The sequence below is a fragment of the Neopelma chrysocephalum genome, unplaced genomic scaffold (genome assembly GCF_003984885.1).
Source record: "Neopelma chrysocephalum unplaced genomic scaffold, ASM398488v2 Primary Assembly neopelma1_96, whole genome shotgun sequence".
NCBI classification, from domain to species: domain Eukaryota; kingdom Metazoa; phylum Chordata; class Aves; order Passeriformes; family Pipridae; genus Neopelma; species Neopelma chrysocephalum.
This window is the reverse complement of record NW_020897759.1, coordinates 133332-151660: the sequence shown is the minus strand read 5'-3', so window position 1 is coordinate 151660 and position 18329 is coordinate 133332. Positions and strand designations below refer to the sequence as shown.

Here is an 18329-nt window from a genome sequence, read left to right as displayed (position 1 = left end):
GCGGCGGCCGCGCCGAGCGGCGCGGACAGCGGGGCCTGCCCGCGGGGCCTGCCCCGAGCGGAGCCGCCTCCGCGGCGGGAACGGGGGGAGGGCGCGGAGGCGGCGCCCGGCGAAGACGCGGCAGAGGCGGCCCCGGGCTGCGGGCGGGCGCAGTGTTCGAACGGGGCGGCCGCGGCGCCGGCCCCGCATCCCGGTGAGGACCGACCCCTCCCTCCTCCTCTCTCTCCTCCGCGGGTCCCTTTCCCCGCCCTGCGCCCGCCCGGGTGTCGCACGGCGTTGGGGTCACCATCGCCCGAGCCCGGCGAGCTGCTGCATCCATCGCTTCCCTACCCCTCATCCCTGTCAGCTCCGATCTGTCGCTGTCAGCGCCTGCTGCTCCCTGTGCCGGGCTCCGCAGAGGCAGAGCGGCTCCGCTCTCTCCCTGAAAACATTTGTTTTGTTGTGTCGCTGGCAACGAGTCATTAAAAAAGAAAAAGCATAAGCCCAGCTTCCTTTTCGTAATCTCTGCTGTGATAATAATTCTATTTCTGTTCCTTGGAAACTCGCACAGAAAGCACAGGAGCAGCAGTCTTGACCGGTTCTTTAAATAACTTTGAGTGACACTCTTGGTTAAGATTTCAGTGACTGTGACACGAAACTAAACTATAATCTTTCTAAAAAGTTTTCTTTCAGATAACGTTTTTAAGTGTACTGGTGAGGAGCATCAGTGTGAAAGCACCTCACAATCTGCAAACAGATTGGGTTTTGTTGTCGTTGTTCATCTTGGCTTTTTTTTTTTTTAAGCAGTGCTTTGGAAAGACTTATTAAAAGGTATCAGACACTGCGTTCTGCCAGTAAAGTCTTTACATTTTATCCTGGAATGCAGTTGAAGATATTTTTCCTTTAAGTCCATAGTAAAACTCTACAGAAAACTTCTGCCTTTGCAAGAGGAATGGAGCTATAGGATAAACCAGGAACAGCCTCAGTATTTAAAAACTCCATTGGAACAGCAGACCAAAGCTGATGATCTCTTACCAGTGCCTTACGTGAAGCCTTTTTGCTCAGGTCCCTCCGATTCTCAGGCGTGCTTTGCTGTGGCCGGCTTAGTTCTGGCAAACGTTATTCCCTTTAGCCCTTTGAGGAATCAAATTAATACACAGGGATTGTTACAAGTTAAACTTATGTTAGCCTGCTTGTATCTGTCACTGTTTCTTAAATCCCAGATACTGTGGCCTGTATGTGACAAGTCTTTCACAATGTAGCTTTGATTCTTTATACAGAAACCATAAAGGTCATTTTAGTTAAACTTGCACCTCACAGTTATTGATGTGTACTAATCCACTTTTTCCTTTTCCATAATGCTTAATGTGTTCACTGACATCATGCATAAGGAGGTGGAAATGAAATGCTGTAAATTATGTAGATTAATAATACAGTAAGTCCAAGAGCACCTGTGGCCTCAGAAGAACAAGACAGCAAGAACACATAGCAAATTTCTGTCCTTGACCTCTTTCTGTTCTAATCAGAATAAAGTATTTATGCCAACAAGGAAAGGACAACATGACCTCTGAATAAAAAAATGTTGGTGTTTTGTGGTGTTCTTTATTTAAGAATCATGTGAAGTAACAGCTAGCGTAGGGGGTTCTTCAGATAGAGACTGAAAACTATTAGAGTGATGCTTTGCTTGAAAGAGCTTGACTGAAATTTGTTGTTCTTTGTTCATATCTTAGATTTTCAAAAAATTAAGCTACAGGTGCTGTGGCTATTTCTAATAAAGCAAATAATAAAAAGGTTTAGTGATCTAAATTCTAGTAAGCTGCTCAGGTTAGAATTTAGATTTCCTCTTCAATGTGAGCTCAGTAACGTGTGCTGCGAGACAAGTATCTCGTTCTCCTTTGGACTCCTTCATGGAGATCCAGGATGGAGTTAGATTGAGTTACTCTGGCTTAAGGCCACAGGCTGAGCTGAGGTGACTCTGACACTCTTAGCCAAACCCAGCTGCAGGGGCAAAGGGATAAGATAAAATTAATGAAGGTGGTCCAAGGGAGCACATTTTGTGTCATAACTGAAATAAAGTGGATATGTGGTCACCTGCAGCTCAGCTGCAAGGTAACACCCTCACAGAATTATGTAACTTGATTGTATCAAATGTGTATTTGTGGGTTTCTTTCAAAATGCTGTTAAAATGCTCTTAAAACCTAGTCAAAGATCAGTCTATAATAGTGACATGCTTACGTTTTACCCAGTTTTTCAATGACTTGAATGCAGTGAGAATTGTAAGAGAAAAGGATTTTTAATTATACTTCTAAAACATTTGGATTTTTTCTAAGATGCAATATCCATAATGCCCAACACTTTACAGAATGAAGTTTCACCAAGGTCAGCACCCAGCCCACCGAAGCCCAGCGTTAAGATGGCAAATCCTGCAATGAATCTGCTGATGGCCTGAAAAGCATTTTCTGTGCCTGAGCAGCAACAGTGCTCATTGCAACCACGTTTAAGGGCATCAAGTTCGAATTTCTGTGCTGTATTTAGTGACCTACCTGTGCCCTTTGAGTGGGGTGTAACCCTCCTGGCTGTGCTGTCTTGCAGATAACTTCCTCCTCAGCGATGAAATCATCGCCAACGGCTTTCACTCCTGTGACAGTGACGAAGACGACAGAGCCTCGCACGCAAGTTCTAGTGACTGGACCCCAAGACCACGTATAGGTAGATGCCTGTATGATGTTCTTAGATGCTCTCTGCCTCTGAACAGTTACTTAACTCTCCCCAGAATGCAAACAATTTTATCTGTTGCAAAAAAAAGTGGCAATTAGTGCTTCTGAGCAGTTTAGTGTTGTTTACTGTATCTGTATGCTATTTAGGGAGTTTAAAAATGAACCTGTTGAAACGTGCTGTATTTTGATTAAAATTGTCAATGCCTTGTTTTTTTTTCCTTGAGTAGATATCCCACCATGATCCCTATTAAAAGCGTATACAGACTCACTAAATTGAACTGATTTATGGCATACTCCTACCGTATTTATTTAGTATTCCTTAAGGAACAAGAAGATGATTCCTGTGTGATTTTAGGAGAGTGAGCCCTGCAGATTGACTGTGACATCAGTTTGGAAATTATTACCTGCATATATATTGCACATTAGCAATAGAGAAATGTGGCCACTGGGAACTCTGTACAAAGTTCCTGCCTTGCACAGGGGCCAGATCTGTGAGGAACAGTGGTTCCCAGGGGGCAGCGGGGTTGGAACTTAGAGGTGTGATAATACCCACAGCATTGGTTCTGCCAGTATTGACAAGAATAGCTGCAAGGAAACACATTGTGAGAATACAATATTCCACTTAAAACCTGCCCATGTGTTGCCTTTGCTGATCCCTCCTTACGGGATCGCTGTTGGTACCTTTTGGGTAAATATTGTATAACATTTGTTTTCTTTATATGTAACTTGCCTTAGTGATGGCTATTTGAGTCCTGTCAGTTTAGGTTTTTAAGATGTACTTATTTTCCTTCTACAGCCCTAATCTTGAGTGTTTCTGGAAGGATTGATTTGATGGTGTTAGGAGGTCATGTCTGAAATAATTACTGTTAGATGATCAAAAGAACAACAAATTCCATGGATTGCTGGTTCCTGTTTGTCTATTTAAAATGATGGTTTATGGTACCACTAGAAGGTATATCTATGTTTGTTGGCTCTTCAACTTATTCCTGTAAATACCAAATGTTGGGAAAAAACAGATGAAGCCACAAAATGGAGACACAGTGTGAAAACCCTGTTGCCACATAAGTGCACCTCTAAAAGCCATTAAGTTTGCTCTGAAATGGGATTTCTGCCTTGACTGACTTTCTGTGAAATCCTTCATGGATTAACATAAAATAATGGTAAATAAATAAAATCCTTAGCTGCCCTGTCATTTCAGAATTTAGACCAAAACATACAGGAATTTTAATGAATGGAGCATTAAATTGGATTCATAAAACTGTAGTAGCAAGCATTAATAAATGTAACAATGACCATAATCATCTGAGTTACTTGATCAGTTTTAAATTTTATTTTTTTTAAATTTTGTTAGGTCCCTACACTTTTGTTCAGCAGCACCTCATGTTGGGTACAGACCCACGGACGATTCTGAAGGACCTGCTGCCAGAAACGATCCCCCCGCCTGAACTGGATGATATGACTCTGTGGCAAATTGTGATAAACATCCTTTCAGAGCCACCAAAAAGGAAAAAAAGGAAAGATATTAATACCATTGATGATGCTGTGAAACTTCTGCAGGAGTGCAAAAAGATAATGGTCTTGACTGGAGCTGGGGTATGTATTCCTGCAATGGCAGTGTGAAAATAGACAGACAGGTGGGTTAAATACTTCCCTGCAGCGTGCAGATGATGGGACCATATCCCTGTGCTGGGTGGAAAGAGGAGGCACAGCTGGCCATGGGAAGGACTGGAGCTCAAGCTGGAAATTACACCATCTCTCCTAACAAAAAATTACTGGACATTTAAACAGTTGCCTTCATGCAAAATAGTTATGGAATAACAACCTGTCCAGAAAATTTTCTATCTAGTCATTTTTTCATTTCAAAGAAAGGTAATGATTTTTTAAATAAAATCTCAGTGGATCTCTTAAAATACCAGGTGGAACTCGAGGGAATAGAAGAACAGGACTTGAAAATTAAAAAAAGAGTTGGCAGGGGAGGATCATAAGGAGAGTTTGATCAGATTTCAGTAGACTGAATGTTACTTTTAGCACGTGCTGCTCTATGATAGGAACAAGGTTTCTCACTGTTTTACTGAAGAACACTTCTGAACTGCTGCACATTGCAGTTCTTACCTGTGTACCAGATCATTTTTTGCTTCTGTTGTTCACACACAGATGGTATGACACAATTCAGATCAGTTTTTCAAAGAGCACTGCTATTCTTGTTACCCAGTCTTGCTGTCTTGCTCTCTGTACTTTCATACACCTGTTTCTCCTCCTCTTCCCATGGTGTTTTGAGGTAGCCTGAGACAATAATATTAGTCCTTATTGACTACTACAATGCTTTGATAAACAATATTTATTAATAAACAATTTTTATCAAAAGAAGTTTATCCTTCAATAATCTATTGTGTTACTGTGTTAGCATGAAAAAAAATTAAAAATATCAACCATCTTGTCTAGGCCTGAGCTGGCAGATGAGTGAATGCTTTCTAAAGAAATTTAATGCAACAATATTCAAAACTTTGGTTCACATTTTACAAAACTTCCAGTGGTAAACGCAAGTGGTAAACAAACTTTGTTTCTGTGCTGCTTCTCCTGCTTGTGATTTGAGAATTGTTATATTGTCCCCTCACTCTCCAAAAAAAAAAGAAAAGAAAAATAAATACAGAGAACCCAGAGTGGTTTTGTTCTTAATGTCTCTGAGCATACAGAAGTGTGGTTTCCCAGAGTTTCTATCACAGCAGCTCTTTATAGCCCTATAAGTAGTTTCACTTACTTCAGATTGCAAAACTGTGTTTCAGGTGTCTGTGTCTTGTGGAATACCTGACTTTAGATCCAGAGATGGCATCTATGCACGCCTTGCTGTAGACTTCCCAGACCTTCCAGATCCTCAAGCAATGTTTGATATAGAATACTTCAGAAAGGATCCCAGGCCGTTCTTTAAGTTCGCAAAGGTATGGTTTTCCAGCAGTTCTTGGCCAGTAAAGATGGATAACAAGATTAAAATGCATAAAGCAGATATAAAACTAGAAATATTTAGCAACATTCTCTCTTTTTTTTTTATTCTTTAAGCTTATTTTTACTGTTCCTGTTGGAAGTTCATGATACACACAACCATTCTAGATAGTTGAAAAGATGTTAGTGATATTAAACACTTTCAAAAGCAGCAAGTACATCTCCTCGACAAGAAGGAATTGTAGAAGCTGTAGTCATATGTGAAATAAAAAAACCCCATTGCATATAGTCTGCAATTTCCTTGGAACAAAACAAAATCAAACCCAAAATATAAGAATTTCTACAGGACCAGTAAGGACTTGTGAAAATCAATCACCACTAGTTGTGCTCACTTGTCCTTCCCTTTGCTCACAATTTATACTATTGCTCTGTTATGTTACGAAGATTGAAAAAGAAAACCCGATGCATTCTCTGAAAGCTTCCTATCCACATAACCATATTTTGGTGCTCATTAGTATAATCAGTTCCTTCGTTTTTTAATATTAAAAAGCACACACACACACACAGAACCACCAAAAAGCCCCCCAAAGACCACAAAACAAAATAATGCCACAGCAAGCAAAAAAATCAACACACTTGAAGCCTGTCTATACATAGGTTTTGCCAGAAAAGCCCAAATCCAATTAAGCTGATAATTTTTTTTAAAAACTTTTTTAATCCTCCTTCTCCTGTCCATCAGAATATGTGTTTCTATTTACAAACGTTGATGTTACTTGACACTTCAAAAGGCAAAAAAAGCTTTCCTATTCCATAATTACCAAAACCAGAAAGAGATCTAAACATTGCTTTTATGCTGTGTAAAGAACAAAATACCAACTTGCAAGGAGCAGTTCATCTTGATGTGATCAGGAGCTGAGCTGTGGAAAGAAGGGTTGGATGCAGAGCAATGGGAAAGTGCCCAGGGAGTGACACCAGGAACTGCTGACATGATCAGTGGTGACAGGATTTAGCTCTGTGTGAAATGCTGCCGTTAAAATAAAGACACCGTGTATCTCTCGACACTTTTCTAATGTGCTTCTGAATTCCCCAGGAAATCTATCCAGGACAATTCCAGCCGTCTCTCTGTCACAAGTTCATAGCTTTGATGGATAAAGAAGGAAAACTACTTCGCAACTATACTCAGAACATAGACACACTGGAACAGGTTGCAGGAATCCAAAGGATAATACAGTGTCATGGTTAGTGGGTTTAGTTTCACTTATTTTACATGTAGGAATGGTTCTGACTGGTGCATGTGACAAGGTAACTGCTGTTGGAATTTAACTTTTTTTCCCTTGAATTCCTGTCTTTTGCCAACAAATATTCTGCTTTTAAAATGTTGACATTTCTTTTTGGGTAGGTGAAGTATTTAAATCAGAAGCATTTTAAATGGGAATACTTCTTTCAGAAGTTGAGCTTGGTAAACAGTGGTCTCTGTGTATCAGTGAAGATCCACATTCTGTTTGCACAAGCTTAGAGCATAACTTCTAAACTGCATTTGGTGCTTCTTGATCTGCATAAGAACATAGCATGGAAATCAGTCTTGTCACAGGTCCCTCTCACTGCCTGTCAATGAAATGGGAGCCTGGCTGTTACCTGACTCTTTATTTAGGTTACATTCCACTGAAATCTTGAAATATCCTGACACTTCAGTGACTTCACCTCATGTATAAAACACTGTGAATTAATCACCAGTTCAGGTGAACTGAAGATCATCTTATTACACCTTCAGTGTCACCCACACTGTAACTATGATGCCAAACGAAGTGGAATCACTTCAGTTGCTCAATAGGCTTTCCATTTCCAAGGACTTTCATATGTCAGGCTGAAAGTCCAAAGATTCATTTTTAAGGAAAGGATGCAGAAAATTAGTTGTTAAAGGGCATGTTTGGATCATATAGTAAACTTCTGGCAGATGAATTGTCTAAAACCAGTGTTGTCCTGTTTGTAAGGCACATCACTGCTCAACCTCCCTGTTTTTCTGGTTGCACACTGCAGTGATGAGATTGCAGACCATCTTTAGTGTATGTCCTGTGTAAGGTGACTTTAAATTAATTAGATTCTTTAAAAACATGCTATGCACTTTGAGATTTTGAGGCCTTTGGAAATTAGTAAAGGTTGTTTCGAGCACATCAAGCTTTATCAGACATACAGTTGCTGTTCTTTACCAAATGATCTTTGACTAGTGGTAGTGGCTAAGGAGAAACTGAAACACTTATGTAAGGGTTAATACACTTAATACTGCTGTATTTATTCTACCTTTTTTCTCTGGCTGTGGCAGTGGCAAGTTAATCGCGAGTAATTAAAAAGGAACCTTGCAGTGATTTGGGGACTTCACACAGGAACCTTTGGACCCATTTCTCACTGCAGACGTACAGTAAAGTTTCTGCTGTGAAAACTGGTGTCTGAGATGCATTTTCTGAATTTAAAATGGCTCTTGCATTCAACCAGTACATCTGGGATTAGACTGTATTCCTTGCCACTGCTGTAGCTGAGCATTTGGAGGCCGTGGCCTGCTGGCTGTGCATGGCTTGTGCATGGGGCAGCAAACTTGATGATCAAGTCCTTCTGACGTGAAAAGTAATTCACATAATAGAGTTGCAAGTGGGTAGCAACAGATGCCTCAGAGAGGGTTAGGTCTGCTAGCCTGACAAGCATGTCCCTAACATGCTGTATAAAGGTCTGAATTATTACTTTAAGCTACTCTTAAAACAAGATTTCTGCTGATTAACATCTAGAAGAACAAATTTTAGCGTTACAAGTATCTGCATAATTTTACATTACTTTTTTTAATGCTTGATTTCTGTAGCACTGCAATATAACAGCCTTTGTGTCAAAACAGCTTGGGCAAAAAGACCAAATCTGAATGACTGAAAATCCTGATTCTACCATACTGATTTTTCCTCTCAGGTTCCTTTGCAACAGCTTCCTGCCTGATCTGTAAATACAAAGTTGATTGTGAAGTTGTTCGAGGAGATATTTTCAATCAGGTAAAAAATTCACTTTAACTCACTGCATCTTTCTAATAAGTAAGTAAAACTTACTTTTCTCTCAAAAAACCAAACCCCAAAATATCACATTGGGATTGCTTAAAAGATCTGCTTCTAGAAGGCTCCATATCTTTGCATATTCAGAGAATTTTAGCATTTCCTCTGGTATTTAAAAGTATGCTAAAATACTGTACTGCAAAAATTAGGTAATGGAAAAAATCAGAACAAAACCTTAAGAGTCTATTTTTAATGGCACCTCTGAGAAAAGCAGAGGATAAATGGTAAGTAGTAGAAACTTGGATTTATATTTGTTTTGTGTTAACCTGCACTCACAGTCACACAGAGAAAGCAATCTTAGCCTTTTATAACATTGGCTGCTCTTTGAGCATTTACCTGTGTTAAAAATGTGTTTAAACAGCAGCTGATGCCTGGAGAGATTGCTAACCACAGAGCAGGTGCTGAGCTAGGATCAAATGAGGTGCTGGATGTTGCCTTCTTGGACTCCTGGACTGTTCCATAGTCCGAACTCCCCATGTCTGGGTGTGAAGTGCCCCGGGGCCATGCAGGAGTTGGTTCTGTTCTGTCAGAGCAGATGAACCTTTGACTTGGCAAGACCCTCTTTGTCTTTCTTCCTCTTCTTTTGAAGGAACAGAGGTGATGGTTCTGTGATCGAAAAGATCTTGTTTATACAAATGAAAGGGGACTCTTTCTGCAGGCTTGTGTGTTTTTGATAAATGCTCTAGAGTCCACATTTGCAACTTTAGACGAGAAACATGGAAGGGATGTAAATCCTTCTGGTATTACATTTAAAACAGAGCTCAATGAAAGCATTTCAGAAGAGTTGTTTGAGTTAAAGCTTTGAGAAAGGTGAATATCATAAACCTGAAGCCTTGTAACACTGAAATATTGAAAGTGAAATACAGTTTTCTTTGTTATTAAGAATATTATTTTTGAGAACTTTTTATCTTACAGATGTTTGCTGCTCCTTTGCCTTCAAAGCCAGCTGGCTGGAGTTTAGGTTTTCTTCCTTCTAAGCATGTTGTAATTTTCTGTTTGGATTGTTAGTCTACTTTTCCAAGCACCACTTGAACCACTGGGTGTTCCTATGCTGAACCAAACTTGTGCCAGGGGTCAGGAATGGCAGTGCCAGGCAGTGGAGAGGAGCAGCCTGTAACAATTCTTCTACCTGATGGGCCCAAAGAGGGTTCTCTCTCGCAAGATGAGCCTCAAGGAACTTCTTACACTCAATCTCTCAGCCCTAATCTTGCAGTACTGTTGCTAGGTACATCTTCCCAGGGCAGGCCCTGGCTGTAATACTGAACTGTTTTCATAATGCAAATAAAGATGGGTATTGCTAAATACAATTTCACAAAATAAGAAACAGAGCAATTGAAAGAAAACATGTCTTTCCTCCTTTATGCCTTAAAAAAAAATCTATGTAGCATCATTATCTTTATTCCATAGCCTGCATTTCTCAGCCCAGTGCTATGCAGCATCTTTGTCTGTTGCCTCTCTAAAATACAGAATTTGGTTCCCGATGTATCAAAGGAAGCCTTTTCTGTACTTACGAAACAAAACACTGTTCATTTCAACAGCTCTGTTCTCTAACAAATCCTCCTTGACAAAAATGGTTTTGGCTCCTGGCTCCCAATGGATAGTCCAGGTTCTAGTCTCTGCTGTCCTCCACAACTTGGAATTTCAGTTATACATGGCCCCAGGTCCTTAGTTTTCCCTAGAAATACATGTCCTTTGCTCTGGTCCATCCCCTGATGGCCATAACTGCTTCACAAGGAAGTGAGTCTGGCCAACATCTTTCTGCCAGGATTTCCTCTCAACAGGTTACAGACTGAGAATTGAGATCATCTGTTTAGACAAATGCTGCTCTTCTTTCATTTGCCCCTTTGGAGATGGTGCTGTAGAATGATTCCCTCTTGTATACAACCATCCTTCTGGATGAGAAACAGCAGCAGGTATAGAGCACACAGAACATCCAAGTAAAACAACTATCAGTCACTTCCAAAAATATCACTTTTACTTTTGGCTATTTTTGGCAGCTTCAAGAACTGGTAAAAGGGTCTCAGATTTAGGAGGAAAGGGCCCAAGAAGTGGAAAACACGCACCAGTTTTTGGCTATTCTTAAGCCAGTGTAATCTTTACTAATCTCATTTTTGATATATGGGTAACATCAATAGTGAGAAACTCCATTTCTCTTCAGTTAGAGAAATGCAGCAGCAGAGATGGTGGGGGTTTGGGGGAGCTGCTTCTGCTTGGAAAGAGGACCCTATTAGAGGCAACTGAGTGGCCAGTTTTGTAGCTTTAACTTCTTGGTATCAATTTCAGCTCTTGGAATAAATCTTCCCCTTTACTGATGACCTCTTGAGGATTAGCAGAGCAAAGCTGGTGAGTAGTGTAGTGTTGAAATGCATTTAGGGGTCATTACAGCAACTCGGATGATTTCAGTAAGGACAGAGATCCACTGAGTCTCAAGTCATTGGACTTGCTGTGAGAAATGATGGAAACAGAGTTAGTATTACTTGGTCTTTTTAAATCAGAAGTCAGAGGTCTTCATTTTATCTTCCTCCTAACACAGAGCAAATTATTTACCCTCCATAACCTTCCAAAAGTGCACAGGCATCACTGACATCAACAAAAGAGAAAGCAGGGGAAAAAGCTTAAGAAAAGTATAAGCTGTTTGTATAAGCTTTTTTTCTAATATGTAAAGATCTGAGGAAAAAGTTCAATATTCATTCTAGCCATCTGCTCCTTTTTGGGGAATTCTTTAGTTGGTTTCCCTGAAGTGTGGGGTTACTGGATGCTATTTAGCTTAGGTACAGGGTGAAGGTTTCCTCTAGCTCTTGTGCCATATTGCTTTTTAGGCATCCCTCCCACAAGGTTTCTTTGTTCAAAGACTTAAATTTTGGGAAAGGTCCTTTGACACCAGAGAAAGGCCTTCTACTTGTGATGTTTTCTCATTTGGAGAGTATTGTCTTCTGTCCCACTGCAGGCATCCATAGAACTAATTCTTTGATTTAAACTTTCTACATTCTATATTATTTTTTTCTGCAGCTGTTCTCTGTACAAGAGGGACTTCTTCTGCAATTAATGTCAGTTATCAGATATTTTCCTGTTACAGTAGGTAATATACATCTCTTTACACCTTTATAGCTCTAATTTATAGGTTGTGGTGATTGCTATAGGATTGCAGCTACATTTAGCTCCTTAGATTTATTCTGGAGCATCATATTTTAACACTATAGCTGAGAAGACTTGAACTATTAAAAGGAAAATTGCTGAGTAGTAATTGAAGTATTGTCTGTAGCAGATCTAGCACTCACCTTCTTGCTTCTCTTCTCTCTGAAAAAGTCTTAAGATAAGAAAGAGTTGAAAGAAGTCCTGAAGTTCAGAAAACTCTCTGGTTTCAGGAGGAAAGGGAGTCTATTCTCCACAAACATAACTCTCATCCATTTCTGTCAGCAAATGAGGATTCTGCTCTGTTTTTGGAGGAATTGGAAAAGTTTGAAATGGAGACCAAAGAAAAGTTCTGTCCTGTTCTCATCCTATGTGCTTTTAGCCAGCTGCCTGTCCTGTTCTTGTCCCGTCTGCTTTTAGCCAGCTGCCTGCCACAGTGCCCTGTTGCTTTGTGTGTATAACACTCGTGCCCTTTTGGAGGAGAGGAGAAACTAGAGGTAAAGCTCTACAATAGACTGAGTAGGAAGGGCTTTGTTTTGAATGGAAAGTGACAGGGAAACCTAAGTTTTTGCTCTGATTAAACCAAGGAAAATACATTCCTATCAAATGGGAGGGGATTGCCTATTGGTGCTGAGCATGACTTCTGGACTTCGGCTTAATTGTCAGATAAGAACTGTGCTGTAGATCTGCCTGGTTTCTCCCTCTTTATTCCTGCTGTAGCTTTATTTCCCTCTGCAGTTGCTGCAGGCCAGAGTAAGGAATGTACTTGTCTGTACATCCACAGAAAAACGGCATGAGGAAATATCACTGAAACTTCCCTGTCTTTTGCCAAGTCTCTGTGAAGTGCCTAAATCTGACATTTCCCAAGGCACAGCCTCGTGCTGCAGTAACAGGTGGTGTTGTGGTGCAGGTTGTGCCCCGATGTCCCAGGTGCCCCCCCGACGAACCGCTCGCCATCATGAAGCCCGACATCGTGTTCTTCGGGGAGAACCTGCCCGAGCAGTTCCACCGGGCCATGAAGTACGACAAAAATGAAGTTGATCTCCTCATTGTCATTGGGTCTTCGCTGAAAGTAAGACCAGTAGCATTGATTCCAAGTAAGTGACTATCTCTGGTAGTATTTTGTTGCAAAAATTTGAATCCAGAGTGAAATTCTCAGTTAAGAGCAGAGAAGCTAAGGAACGCTTTCGGCTCGATTCAGTGAGGGAACTTGATTAAGCATCGAGTAAGATGAAAGCTGCTTGCCTATGTAAAGCTGAAATGCAAAATAGAGAAAGTAGCAAATTTTAAGTGGTTTTGCTATACTCCAGGTAGATCTCAAGGTAATGAAATGATAATCTGAAAAAGTACTCTTCTAAAACTTGAATGACTTTGTTCTAAGACTCAATTAATTTCTCTCCCTGCTTGCAATATGCTTCCATAGTTACTTGATAGATTTGGAAAGGAGTCATCTCAAAAGACCTAAATGGAGTATCAAAAAAATCAGATCAGGCACGTTACGTATGTGAGTTGTAGCTTATTTTAAAGTCACTATTAAGTGGCACACAGTGGGCACATAGCGTGTCACCACTTGTGTCCTTAGCTTTTAAAGTGATGTGGAAAAACATCTCTGCTAAAATATGTTACAGGAAAATGCCTTTCAGGAAGGCTGAGAAATTACCATTACAGGTGATTTATTTGTCTACTGAGTGAAAGACTTACTGGTACTAAAGAAATTCTCTTCACATGTAAGCCTGAGAAGGACATGTGCTTAGCATCTGCTAACTGGCACCAGTAACTCACCCATGGCCTTTGCAGGAACAGCCTCTTCACTGTACAAGAGGCAGAGCCAGTGATGGGAATTGCATAAGGACTGGAAAGTTTCCCTCTGCTATACAAACCACTGCTCTTTCTGTGCCTTAGAAGTGGATTTCATTAGTTTGGTCTGTGAGGAGTCCATGCTAGGTCATCAAACCTGGTGGGTTTGGGAAGCCTAAATTGCAGAAATGGGTTGAACAACCCTGTACAACCTGGAAATATTTTGACTTAATTAAGGGGGTGTAATTTACCATCGGTATATTCCTCATGTTCACTTAAGTAATAAAACAAATGCACGAAATCAAACATAATTCTAAGAGATTATAGTACTAATTTTAATCTTTTACACTTGACCAAACATTACTGGAGTCATTATTTCTGTGCATGTGTTTCTCAGTGATTGAGAAATATTAACTGGAAAAAACAGGATGAAAGATATTGTCTAAGCAGGCTACAGTGGGCATTGGAACTCAGACTGCTGTTGTTAAATTTGGGATTTGCTTGGCTTCTTCCTGATCTGGCTGTTTTGGTCCTGTTGCAAGGGAAGGTAAAGAGAAGCCTGAGGAATCAAGCTTTCTAAGATCTCTGCTGAAAGTAAAACTGGAGTGACTCCCTTTGAATTCTCTTTTCTGTGCATAGGTTCCATCCCCCATGAAGTGCCTCAGATCTTAATTAATAGGGAACCTTTGCCTCATCTACACTTCGACGTGGAGCTTCTCGGAGACTGTGACGTTATTATTAATGAATTATGTCAAAGGCTGGGTAGTGAATACACAAAACTTTGCTACAACTCGGTAAAACTTTCAGAAATAACAGAAAAGCCTCCACGACCGCACAAGGAGCTCGAAGTGCTCTCGGCTGAGCTACCGCCTACCCCTCTGAACATTTCCGAAGGCTCCAGCTCACCAGGAAGAATGACTCCACCAGATACTTCAGTGGTGTCTTCAGAACACCCACCTGAATGTAAGGTAGAAAACTGTGAGCCTGCCTCCGAAACTAAAGGGACCTGCTCAGAGGAGAAGCTTCAGGACACACAGACGTCGTCAGAAAACCCCGAAAATCCTGCTAGTGAGCAAATGAACTCTGAAACAATGAAGGAAAATGGATCTAACAACGGAGAAAATAAGGAAAAGAATGAAATATTGAAGAAGTGCTGGGTAAACAGATCTGCAAAAGAACAGATTAGCAAAAGGCTGGATGGTAAGTGTTAAGTCATTTCAGTATTTTGCATTTTTTTGGAAGAGATGTTTATGCTAGACTTACTTTAAAGCAATAAATAAGTTACTCTTGAGGGAGTAAGTGGGTTTTGGTGGTTAGTTTTGTTCAGACAAATGTCTACATAACTCTCATTGTACCATTTATTTCTTTTGGAGAAGCCGATAGGAAATGGTTTTTGTATTTCATAATAGGTTTTACAATCAGTGATTACATCCTTACCTAAAAGATCAAAGTTTAGAAGGCTGAAGGTAAGTATCAAAAAATAAATCCATTTCCAGCACTTTGAAATGCATTTTCAGAAAAACTGGTTTGATCCTCGGGTGTTCAGAAGCTGCTTACAGTAGGTCATGATTTGGTGCGGCAGGAAAGCTGGAAGATGAAGCCATGACAGCAGCTGAAGGCAAGTCTCACAGCTGGAGTGAGGCACATCTTGAAGGAAACTTTAGGCTTTCCAAGGAAGCCCTCTAATCTCTTAACTGATGTGAGGAGTTAAGTATGAAATTGCAATCTTCCAGAGCAAAGGCTGGTTTCAGACTTTGTCACATATTCTGTGCAGGGGGTTCCCATTCTGTCATGGGTAATGGAAATCTAGCTGTGAATATTTCCCATGAAAAAACACTGACTGACACTTGTTGTTAATGTAATAATTTTGAGGTGGAGTGGTGTCACCTGGGCTAATTTTAAGCAAGTAACATTTTGCTATCTGCCCCAAGGTTCATTCCACAGTCAGTGGAGGGACATCTGCCCTCCAGCAGCTGAATCATCTCCTCTGTGTTAGACATCTGTCTTACAGTGGGATGATTCCTGCTTGCAGTGCCTGTTCCGATGAAAAAAGCTGCTAAACATTAAATATAAACGTTCTTTGGTGTCAAAAGGATGGGGGAGAAGGAACACTGAGCTTTCCAGTGAAGCATTTGTTTTGTGCTTTGTAATAAACACACATACGTTGACATAAATGCTTTTGTCGTGTCATCCCATCTGTCAGTGAAGCTTCTCTGTGGAAAATAAAAACACATATATGCAGATACCTTCTAAGCAGAAGTCTGCCAGATCCTGTACGAATCATTTACTTGAGCCTTTTGTTGACTGTTGGAATTCTGTTTCAGGTACTCAGTACCTGTTTCTGGCACCCAACCGCTACATTTTCCACGGTGCTGAGGTTTACTCCGATTCCGAGGACGACATCATGTCTTCCAGCTCTTGTGGGAGCAGCAGTGAGAGCGGCTCGTGTCGCAGTCAGAGCTTGGATGTGGAGGACGAGAGCGAGATCGAGGAGTTTTATAATGGCATCGAGGACGAGGATGCTCCCGACAGGGAAGAGGAACCTGGATTTGGGGAAGATGGAGCCGAGCAGGATGAATCGGCAGCTGATGGATCAGCCTATACAAATGAAGCTGCAGGGACTGAACATCCAAGCAACGCGTTGTAAAGTGATGGTTGACTGGTTACAGGAACTTTCCACCAGCATTAGGAGCTTTGGCATGTCAGAATGAATGTTTACGTCTGAATTTAGAGCAACAAAACCATAAGGATGTAGTGTTTATAAATAACTAAAACAGATTTTCATGCTTAGTTTTTTACCTTTTTCAATAAAAATCTATTACTGCGCACTCAACACTAACTCATCTTTTTTTTAAGGTACCAGGATTATCTAAACAACTGTCACTGTTCACTTTTAAGTTCATCTGTCTGATCAGGCATCCATGTATATAATACATATTTTTGCTTAATAAATTTCAGCTTATATTATTTTTAAACCGTTTTGAAAAAGCCATTGGAATGTTAAACTAATATAAAGGGAACAGCTAATTTAGACCAAAGAATGGTATTTTCACACCTCTTGCTTTGTAACACTTTGGTTTATTTAAAACCTTCTTATGCTTCTGCTAAACCTTTCGTTCACGCCTAGTCTGTCATTAAACACTGGCATTTTCTAAGACCTACTGTGGCAGCTAATTTTTTTTTTGCTTTTACAGTTACTTTGTATGTTTGAGACATACTTAAATGCGAGCAGATAGTGAAATGGAAACAGGACAGGGAGTACTTGAGGAATCCAATGTTTTTTAGACCGATCAAGAAGTGCTGTGAAAATGCTTAGGTTGCTGAATTAATACTTCCTGTGGACACGAAGCGATGTTGACACTGGCTCCTTAGCAATTAGAATCTGGCATTTAAACAAAAAGGATCCCCCACAGTAGGAGTCTGTCACGCTGGGTACAGCAGTCACATCTAGGGTAGCTTGCATTATAAATAGCATTTGATAAATTGCCAAGGCTCTAATGTGGAAGCAGAGTTCAGAACAGTGTTTCTACCAGCATGTGAGAAGGCGCAAAAAATTAAGCTTTTCCTTTGTACTTGATGCAACAAAACCAGGAGAAACTGCCTCAACTACCCAGAGCCTCCATTTACGCTGCCAAGTGGCTCAGCATGGATTAAGAACCTGCTGGTTTGAGGTCTCAGGCTGGGAAAGTCATTTCCCAGCTGCTATAGCTCCACCTTGCATATGGAAAGCAAAGCGGCTTTTCCCATTCTGATTTCTCAAGTGCTGGGCTGCCTTAAAACTGGGTGTTGCAAATGTTCATGTGCTGATTGTTTCCAAGCCTTTAGAGCTACTTTGTAAAGTTGCACAGTGCAGTAGTAAATGAAACAGGATTTTCCTATAAACCACTTTTTCAACATTGGCCCAAATGAACTCTAAAATGTAGATTATTCATATACTTTGCTTTAATATTTATTACATTTTGGAAGATGTATAGTAGCTGTTCTTGGAACATAAGATACATCAGTTAATAAATATTTAAGAACAGCCTCCTGTATTCATCGGGAAATGCTGGCATGTTGTCTCATTGTCCAAATTTAACACAGCTCTTATTTGGCTACACTAAAGAATGCAATATGTTTAGTTTTCACTTGCATGTCACAATGTATTAGTTTGTGCTCTAGGAGATATTTTAAATTGAAATACTTTGTTTTAAATTATTTTTACAGTGAGGATTGTTTTCTGCTCTTTTATATTGTATATAGTGTCTTTTATGTAATCTACTGGCATATGTTTTGTAGAAGACTGTTTAAAATGACTGGCTATCTTCCTGCAACTTTTGGAAATACAAAACCAGTGTTTTATACTTGTACACTCTGTTCTAAAGTCTATTAAAACTGTCATTTGATTCCTGGTTTCTGTTAATTTCTAGTTATATCTTAAAAACTTGACAAAGATACCCTATAAAGTCAAGGTATAATCCCAGCTAATGGAAGGCATTACAGAGGAAATGCTTTTCCCATCTGGCCCGTGAGCAAAGAAAAAGCCTGAATGAAGTTCTGCATTTTGTTCTTCCTTGTGTCTTTGCCAATATTATCTGAACAGTAGAGGAACCCTAAATTACAATCACAGAGTCACAGAATATTCTGAGTTGGAAGGGACCCACAGAGATCATCGAGTCCAAATCTCAGGATACAATATGTT

The 18329-nt window shown here is 40.3% G+C and overlaps 1 protein-coding gene across 1 annotated transcript; it reads left to right on the top strand.

Annotated features, from left to right (window-relative positions):
• Positions 1 to 18: 18 nt before the first annotated feature.
• Positions 19 to 18033, top strand: SIRT1 (sirtuin 1). The gene is made up of 9 exons (XM_027694096.1): positions 19 to 193; positions 2572 to 2688; positions 4048 to 4289; positions 5480 to 5632; positions 6724 to 6871; positions 8583 to 8662; positions 12762 to 12948; positions 14288 to 14848; positions 15973 to 18033. The coding sequence occupies exons 3-9, from the start codon at positions 4077 to 4079 to the stop codon at positions 16293 to 16295; spliced, it is 1665 nt and encodes a 554-aa protein (XP_027549897.1). The 5' UTR covers positions 19 to 193; positions 2572 to 2688; positions 4048 to 4076; the 3' UTR covers positions 16296 to 18033.
• The last annotated feature ends 296 nt before the right edge of the window (positions 18034 to 18329 follow it).

What these genes read in the sequence shown, in the direction of transcription:
- SIRT1 (XM_027694096.1), top strand. Translation starts at nt 4,077, where the DNA reads ATGTTGGGTACAGACCCACGGACGATTCTGAAGGACCTGCTGCCAGAA. An exon ending in CGTTCTTTAAGTTCGCAAAG is followed by an intron (nt 5,633 to 6,723) that starts GTATGGTTTTCC and finishes TGAATTCCCCAG; the next exon opens with GAAATCTATCCAGGACAATT. An exon ending in ACCAGTAGCATTGATTCCAA is followed by an intron (nt 12,949 to 14,287) that starts GTAAGTGACTAT and finishes TTCTGTGCATAG; the next exon opens with GTTCCATCCCCCATGAAGTG.